General features: G+C 41.5%; 1 protein-coding gene across 1 annotated transcript in view; it reads left to right on the top strand.

Annotated features, from left to right (window-relative positions):
- The window catches only part of Cnot1 (CCR4-NOT transcription complex subunit 1), an 88,454-nt gene that overhangs the window by 23,317 nt on the left and 55,802 nt on the right, over positions 1–9,335 (top strand). The window contains 2 exon segments of the mRNA XM_021171112.2: positions 8,122–8,229; positions 8,770–8,944. Of these exon segments, the coding sequence (XP_021026771.1) occupies positions 8,122–8,229; positions 8,770–8,944 (283 nt within the window).

The following is a 9,335-nucleotide window of genomic DNA, read 5'->3' as shown; positions in this document are numbered from 1 at the left end:
TTATGAGCCACCATGTGGTTGCTGGGATTTGAACTCTGGACCTTCGGAAGAGCAGTCGGGTGCTCTTACCCACTGAGCCATCTCACCAGCCCCTGTATGTTCTTTTAATAAGAGGTCTGGTTGTCTTAAATTGACTAATGAACTAACACATTAGTGGATTATATCGGGGTAAGGAGCCAGTTGCCTGTTCTCTAGCTGGTCAAGCTATAGTTAGCTTAGTTGTCAATGTAATCAGAAACCTAAGAAAGATAAATTATAATCTAGATGCCATAAATTTAATTAAAATGACAGAGGTTAGTCTGTAGTAGACAGTTCTTCCAAGTCCCTGTGGTCTCCATCACAACTTGGGTAGAGGCAGTCTGTGTCTGTCAATCAGGCTCAGAAGATGACAGGCTTTTTTCTGTGGAGGTGGAACATGGAAGAGATGACCTCACCTTGCCTTAGGTAATATGAGACATTCAACTCTTCAGGTGTCCTCTATCCACAGTTTAGGTCAAGCCCTGGCAGGGGGCACAGCATTGGCAGTGCCACCCAGCGGTTGGTATACTACAATCCAAGTAGAGTTCTTTGAGGCTGTGCCCATATCTTTTTGGAAACCCTGGGTTGGAATACTGTTAGGATTTGAGAGTCTTTGTCATAGCAAGCTTTAACAGTGTCATATTCAGCAGATCTCTGTCTGACAGGGTTGAGAGCTAGAATCTATTGAATTAGATAATCTGTGTCTGCTTTTAGTTAACCCGCTCCAGCTGTAACTAGCAAACAGAAAACATAAGGCTAAAACTTGATATTATAATTAACTGCATTGGTTTTTAGCATGGCTTTAGATAAATACTTGAGCACAGTAAAGAATGTCATTTGTAAGGTTATGACTGGTTTGCACTTAACTATAGTAGTTTTCATGAGATTAGGACTGTTAAATAGTGGCTTTTGATACTAAAGCCTGTTAGATTTCAGCCTTAAAAGTCATGATTTTTGAGTTGAAGGTCTATCAAAAAATGATTTTAAGTCTATAAACACAGTCCAAAAAGAGACTGTTAACCTTAGCTCCCCATGTGGTGTATTATAGAAGTCTATAGTAACATTAGCAAAAACAAGGCTAAACATCTTTAAGGCAGTGATTTTTAACTTTTTAAATGCAAACCTTTAAAGTAATATTAAAATTATCTTTCAAAAAGTGAAAACATAGAGCAATATTAAAATAGTTTACTGAGACAGGATAGGAACCATATAAAAATCTTAACCTCAATTCAGAAGTCTTTGGAGACCTAATTTTGGTCTGCTCAGGTCACATGTTGCTGCTCTTAAGCAAGAATGCAGTGAAGCGAGGACTTTCCACAACCAAGATGGCGCTGAAGATATAGCCCTTTGCCCTTTCTTGCCCTTAGCAAAGATGGCTACAAACTGTGTATTGGTTCCATGGAACAGCATTCAATTCTACAAGCATATGCAGTAGCAGTGCATTAGCAGAGAGACAAATGCTTAGACACATGTTTTACCTGGCAGCTGTGGCTGGTCTGGGGCATGCATTGGGAGCTGGTATCCTACCTCCATTGCTACTGATATGTTACAACTGAACTGATATGTTACATCTGAACACAACTCACTGGGCCCAAGCAGCTCCATGTGTGAGAGGTTTATTGGGAGAGAAAGAGAATGGAAGAGGTGGTGGCAGAAAGAGAAGGCGCAAAAGAGGGAGAGAGGGAGGGGTGTTTCCCTGATTTATATAGAAAATGACGTAACAAAGGTAAAGGTAGGAGGTGAGCCAAGAGATTTCTGCGAATATGGTAGCTGTTGTCTTGGCAACAGATTTGTAGGTCGTGCTGTCGTCTATGTGATGTCATAGGTTTGGGAGGTCCTGATGCCAACAGCTACTGCTGCCAAAGTTCCTACTGAGGCACAGGGTCCATTAGCTGCAGTTCTCAGTCTGCTGAGGGCCTCACTTCTCTGTGCTGACTGAGACTGTTTAATTAAAACACACACAGAGAGAGAGAGAGAGAGAGAGAGAGAGAGAGAGAGAGAGAGAGAGAGAGAGAGAGAAAACACTTGAGTGAGCAAGAGAGTGCAGGTGCACAGGATGGAAAGGAATTTGAGATAAGAGATTTTTAGGAAGTAGAAGTTAAGAGAAGGGCAAGAGTGAGTTAAGACAGAAATGAAATCTGGAGAGCGTTCCTAGAGCTAGAGGAGCAGGGAGCCAGTGATCAGACACATAGATGTGACCAGACATCTGTGTGGTACAAATCCTTTCAGACCATCGAGAGAACGGAGGACTCCTGCAGAAAGAGCCCAGTTACCATTCTAGCTTTAGCCTACTAGATTACAGTTTGTACCCAGACTTCCTTTTATGTTTAGTTTGCCCCTAGTTTGAAATTACTGGAAAAACCATAACCTGTTCCAGGAACCACTCCACACTTAGTCACCCCCCTAGCAACGGCCGATTAGTATCAAGCAGTACCTGTAACTTTTTAAAAAACCTATTTTTAATGATGGTTCTTAAATGCTTTAACCTCCCTTTTAGTCTACCATTCACCAGAGATAATAGAAAAAAAGAATATAGAGTGTTCTGGCTAGTTTTGTGTCAACTTGACACCAGGCTGGAGTTATCACAGAGAACGGAGCTTCAGTTGGGGAAATGCCTTCACAAGATCCAGCTGTAAGGCATTTTCTCAATTAGTGATCAAGGGTGGAGGTCCCCTTGTGGGTGGTGCCATCTCTGGGCTGGTAGTCTTGGTTCTATAAGAGAGCAGGCTGAGCAAGCCAGGGGAAGCAAGCCAGTAAAGAGCATCCCTCCATGGCTTCTGCATCAGCTCCTGCTTTCTGACCTGCTTGAGTTCCAGTCCTGACTTCCTTGGTGATGAACAGCAGTATGGAAGTGTAAGCTGAATAAACCCTTTCCTCCCCAACTTGCTTCTTGGTCATGATGTTTGTGCAGGAATAGAAACCCTGACTAAGACATAGGGGAAATGGTCTGACCTGTTTAGAGATATTCTTTAGAACAGTTCCCATCTATGTTGTCTGGTGACAGTTCAGTTCACAGAAGTCAACAGTAGCAGCTTGATCCACTCACACACATGTCACAGAAATACCAGTGGTCTAGTTCAGTAGTGTTGGGTTAACAACAGCGGTGACACAACTGAGCAGGAACAGCCAGGTCTCAGCCTCCACTTGAGCCAACAGGAGGTACCAACAAGAGCGTTAAGAGAAGTCTGAGGCTGTGCCTCTCTCAGCGAAATGAAGATCAGCATAGAAGAGAGACCACCAAGCATTGTATAGCTAGCTCTATAAGCAAGCCTAGCTCAGCCTCTCATCATTCATCAAGTTGTATTTATACTCCCTCCAAACACTACACATTCTTCCCAGGTCTTGCTTCAACATGTATCTTGTCTCAGCTGACATCACCCTGCCAATCAGCCCGAGTCCGAGGAAGAGCATGAAACTACAATGTGCCACCAAAAGTTTTTTGGCATGCATTCTCTCTATGGAGTCCCAACAAATGGAACCAGTTACACAGTGTAAGGCGTACCAATACACGTGTGTTGTTAGTTAAGAATCCATCACGTGTCCTTTCACCACCTTGCTTTAACAGAACATCCTTTGACCTTTGTCTGCTTTAGTGAAACGTTCCTTCACCGGTCTGCCTTAGCCTTTTACCTGTGTCCATTTCAAGAAACAAAAACACCATCTAACATAATTGACTTTCCAAAAATCCTTGTTTCCACTTAAGTATCTAACATTTCAGGAAAGATTACTCAAGTTGACCCCCATTGTTCATAGCCATTTGAAATCATTACTAGCCAATGGAATTGTGCCAAGCTTATAACCTTTAAATGTTAGCTAATCATGTAGCTGCCAAATTGGAGTCACCCTGCTTGTAACCATGATAAAAAAGCACAGCCTTACCAGCTCTGGGCCTTCCATACCCATCCACTGTGTTGGAGAGGTTTGCAGGTCTGAGCTTAAAGACTTTACATTTTGCATCTGATTTCGAGGTCTTTGGGGAGTTCGTGATCTGGGAGGGAGCACCTCAGTGGGCCCTGCTAAGGACTTCTCCCGAGGAATCAGTCATGTGACACACCTAATATAAAGAAGGTTAATTGGTGGGATGGAAAGGGGACCTGAAAAAGAGGGGTAAAGGCAGAGAAAGGCTGGTGATAGAGAAGAACAGAAAGAGAGAGGAAAAGAGAAAGGGGGGGGGGGCGAAGAGACTGTTGCGGAACACATGGGGGAGAGGGTGTAATGAGTGGTCTCATATGCCTGAGTCCTGGCTTATACCTGGCAGGGAGAGACACAAGCTGTTGGTACCTAACTGTTGAGCGGAGCCTAAAGGGATTGCTAACACTTAGCAGTTTAAAAAAATAATAGGAGCATATAGGCCTATACACACAATCACGTATGTGAGGCCACAGGACAACTTGCAAGAGTCAGTTCTTTTTTGGCCTTGTAGATTTTGGGGATTGAACTCATGGTCTCAGGCTTCATAGCAGCCACCCTTACCCTCTGAGCTATCGTTTTTTTTTGGGGGGATGGCAGTTCAAGACAGGGTTTCTCTGTATAGCCCCGGTTGTCTTGGAACTCAATCTGTAGACCAGATTGGCCTGAAACTCAGAAATCTGCCTGCCTCTGCCTCCACTGGGCACCACTGCTTGGCAACAAAGCCATCTTGCCACTTTTAACTTTTAAAACTTTTATATGAATATTTTTTCTTGTATTTTGTACTTTGAGCATGCCTGGGAACTTTGGAAGCTAGAAAAGATCATAGGAACCCTTAGAATTTGATGGCTGTGGGGGCTGGGAATTGAGCTTGGATCATCTGTTAAGACCATCCAGGGCTGCCTCTCCAACCCCACTTGTTCTTTTGTTTTTTTTTTTTTTTTTTTTTTGGTTTTTGTTTTGGTTTTTCGAGACAGGGTTTCTCTGTATAGCCCTGGCTGTCCTGGAACTCACTNTGTAGACCAGGCTGGCCTCGAACTCAGAAATCCACCTGCCTCTGCCTCCCGAGTGCTGGTATTAAAGGCGTGCACCACCACGCCCGGCTGTTTTTTTTGTTTTTAAAAGATAAATCTGACTGTATTTTCCAACTGGTTATGCATGTGCACCTACTATGCCTGCTCTACAAACTTGCATGGTTCTTTTTACTGCTCAGCTTGTTGAACTGGGCCTATGATATGGGTGAGGTTGTATCCCCTGGAATCTGGAAAGCAGGCTATAACCTATGTCAGTTCTGCAGGTTAGGATGTAATGAAAACAGGGTGGGTGAGACTATGATACACAGGTTTGCTGAGGAGCTGTGTAGTTCACTCCCAATTAAACCCAGGTTAACATTATATGGCCATTTCTAAGTCATATACCAAAGGTACCACAGTGGGCTCAAAGGGCCCTGCTAGTGAAGGCTGCCACAGGAGGGTATATATTTAGGCACTGAAATTCTGCAGCTGAGGCAAATCCTGGAGAAGCTGGTTGTTGACTACCAGAAATTATTTGAAAGTGAGAATCTAGTGACACCAGCAGTGCCCTACATGTTTTGGTTGTATTATTGGTTTATTCAGTTTTCCTTATAAGTTCTTGAGATCTAAGGATATCTATGTCTTATGCCTGACATTTAGTTAATGGTTAAATAAATCTGGTCAAATAGACATGTATGTTTGTGTGCATGAGTATGTGCACCTGTTGAGGCCTGAGGGTCTCTATCAGCTCTTCTCGAACTGAAGTTACAGTTCTTGTGAGCTGCCTTTGTGTGCTGGAAACTGAACCCATGGTTCTCACTTACTGATTCATTTCCTTAGTCATTTGATTTATGTGGTTTTGTTTCATGTCTTTTGAGATCAAGTTTTTCTGTATATTCTAAGATGGCCTTGAATTGGGATTGCTCGCATGTGTTACCATGTCTGGGTTTATTTGATGGCTGAGGCTTCACAATATGCACGGTTATTAAAGCACATAAATTTTGTGTTTCCATTAGTGTTCTTGTACATAACCTCTTTTAACACCTAGAGGTTAGGTATTTAGACCTGGGGTAATAGGAAGGTTCTCTTTGTTGCCCCCTTGCTGATTTCCTTGGTGAAGGACGTAAGCAAGCTTCTTGCAAACCTGGAGACACACTCAGCACCATTTTATGAAATGAATGCTCTCCCTATTGTACAAGGAGGCCAGGTGTATTTTACTGTGGTTAAGTTTTACCAGGCCCCAGACTTTAATACGATGTTTTTCCTCTATAGTTTTACCTACTGACAAGTGGAAAGATGGGATTTTACTGAAACTATTATATGCATGTACTAATCATGTCAACTAGTTGGTATCTCAATATCTTACAAATGAGAAAATAAATTTGCCTCCTAGGTGAGATTTTTGTGACATTATTCAAAGGTTAACATTGTAATCATTCTTTTAAAATCGATTGGGGAACTGGCATGATGCTTTTATTGGAAAGGCTCTGGGGTTGGGTTCCTAATATCACACGGTGCTTCACAGCCATCTATAGTTCCCGTTTCCAGGAGATCTCATGTGCTCTTTGATTTCTCAGCATGAATGTGGTACATATATACTCATCCAGGGAAAGCACTCATAAAATAATTAACTCTGAAAAAAAATTTGGGGGACCTTGTGATGGCTCCGTGATTAAAGGTGCTTGCAAAAAAGGTGGCGATCCCTTATGTAAGTGTAGAGGAAAGAACCAAAAAAATTAAAAATCAGTTTTTTATGCCATTTTTACATTAATTCTCTATAGGGTCAGGTTGTATGTGTCACACAGTGACTATGGTAGTTAGAGGACAGCTTGTCCAAGTTAGTTTTCTCTTTGTACCCGTTGGGCCCAGACAATGAACTTGCATTGTCAGGCTTGGTAGCAAGCATCTTACCTGCTGAGCTATCTTGCCAATTCAAAATAGCAGTGATATTAAATCATTTAACATTCACATTTCTCCTGTTTGCTTTATGCAAAAAGTTGGTGATGAGTGGTTTGGATTAGTGCTTTCAGGTAGACTTTAGGAGTTTGTGACTGCTAGACAAGTGCGCTGCCTTGACACTGCTTGTGCATGTATGCTCTGAGACAGGCGTGAAACTCTAGAGACATTTGCCCATCTTTGCTTCCCAAGTATTTTTTGTTTGCCATCTAGTTTTTACCAGATATTTTCTTATAATTTTGTAATTATTGTTACTAGTTATTTTTTAGCCATATGAATGTCCATATCAGGTCACGGGGGATTAAGTAAGTGCTTTTTGCACAATCTGAGAAGAATCAGTCTTGGTGGTATGGGTTGTGGTTTGTGTTTTTATAGTCCTGGCCCTGATGGGCTAGAGACAGGTGGGTGCTGCAGAGCTCATTGGCCAGTTGGTGTCAGTAGAAGATGCCTGACATTGATGCCTGTCTTCTACACAATCAGTATACACTGGTGTTCACACATTTTTCTCTCTCTCATTCATTCATATATATATGTACATAGACACCCACACAGAGAGAAGAGGGCCAACAAAATGGCTCAGCAAGTAAAGTGCAGCCAAACCTGATAACCTGAATTGGGTCCCCAGAATCCTACATGGTAGGAGAAAACCAACCCTCACAAGTACTCTGTGGTTCACCCACACTCACTCAGTTCCCCCAAAAGAAAAAAAGCACAAAAGAATGTATGTGCTGGTAAAAGATCCTAAAGCCTGCCTGTACTAGGTTCATTTTAAGTGGCTTCTTGAGCTTTTTCCTGTCTCTACTCTTGCATTGAAACATTGATTCTCTTGCCTGTCAGCCCCCCCCCCCCCCGTTATAGCTAGTTCAAAAAGAATAAATTTAAATAATTGTTGCATATAGTTACTTGTACTTAAGTGATTCCTATAATTCTGTTTTTGAGAACAGGGTCTTTTATCTTCTAGGCTGTCTCAAACTCCTTCTAACTTGAGGGTGGCCTTGAAATCATGACCATCCTTTGAATCCCAAGAGCTAGGATTAGAGGCTTATGCCACTATGCTCAGCAGTTGTTTCAGTAATTCCCCAGAAGCTGATTTTCCTAAAAGTGTATTTAATTTTGCTGTGGAGAATAAGATCCAGAGTATCATGCATAGTAGTCAAGTGCCATCTTACCATTGAGCCATTTCCCCAAAACCCTCCTTTAAACTTATAACATTTTTATGTTTCAGATTGTGAATCGGCACGGTCCTGAGGCAGACAGGCATTTATTACGCTGCCTATTTTCACATGTGGATTTCAGTGGCGATGGTAAAAGCAGTGGCAAAGATTTCCATCAGGTATTTAGGGATTACAGAGTTTATAAGAATTACCCCCAATCACTTTGTAAATTTGCAGTTTTGGGCATAATATATGAACATTATGTACAGAATAACATCTAAACATAATCTTGCAATTAATTGTAGCTAAGATGTATTGAGGATTCATCTGTCCTCTAATAATCCACCTGGCTAATATACTGATGGCAGTCTAATTTAGGATTAAGGACCCGCTGCTGGATCTGCCTGGCGAAGGAAGCAGGAGAGGGGACGCCTGCTGGAAACTCAGATGGGCTAGATCAGAATCTGAACTGAATCTCTTTGGCTTGATATTTTTTAGTCTTGTTAGAGTTAATTATATTGTTTTGTGACTTATTAATGAACTCTAATATGGATATTTTGGTTTAACACTTGTTGCTGATACGTTTTATATACCTAAATGGGATTTTACTAGTTTTGATAGTAAAGTTTTACAGCATCTAATATTCATAAGTTCTACTTTTATTTATGTGAGATGATGCTTAATGCTAATAGAAGTCTTTTATTTTTACCTTTTTGAAGACACAGTTTCTGATTCAGGAGTGTGCCTCGCTGATTACAAAGCCAAATTTTATCTCAACATTGTCATATGCCATTGATAATCCATTGCACTACCAGAAGGTTAGTATATTTTTATCTCTAGTAAGATTGTGATAATATCTATTTCTCCCTTTCATTTTTGACGACGGGTCTTTCTGTGTAATCAGGCTACTATTCTGCCTCAGTGCCGGGCTGTTGTAGATATGTAACACCATACTCAACTTGAGTGTGCTCTCTAAAATGACTCTGAGCTTTTGATTGGGGTGGTGGTGGTGTTCATTTTCTTTGCTTTTTTAAGACCCGGTCTCTATGTAGCCCTGGTGCTCAGAGAACTACCTGACTATGGCTCAGGAGTGTTGGGATTTAAGATGTGTGCTACTTACTGCATCTGTACTTCTTCTTTAAAAAAAAAATCTTGTCTCATCTTAAGATTTGAAGGATTAACTTTCTTTTGCACCTTTCTGAGAGAGTTAAGGAAGTTGCATGCTGCTAAGTGGAAACTTGCTAAAGCCTGACTGGGTCAAGGTTTTGTTTTTTGTTTTGTTTTG

The sequence above is a fragment of the Mus caroli genome, chromosome 8 (assembly GCF_900094665.2).
Source record: "Mus caroli chromosome 8, CAROLI_EIJ_v1.1, whole genome shotgun sequence".
Lineage (NCBI taxonomy): Eukaryota > Metazoa > Chordata > Mammalia > Rodentia > Muridae > Mus > Mus caroli.
The sequence above is the reverse complement of the archived record's forward strand: the minus strand, read 5'-3'. Positions and strand labels throughout refer to the sequence as shown.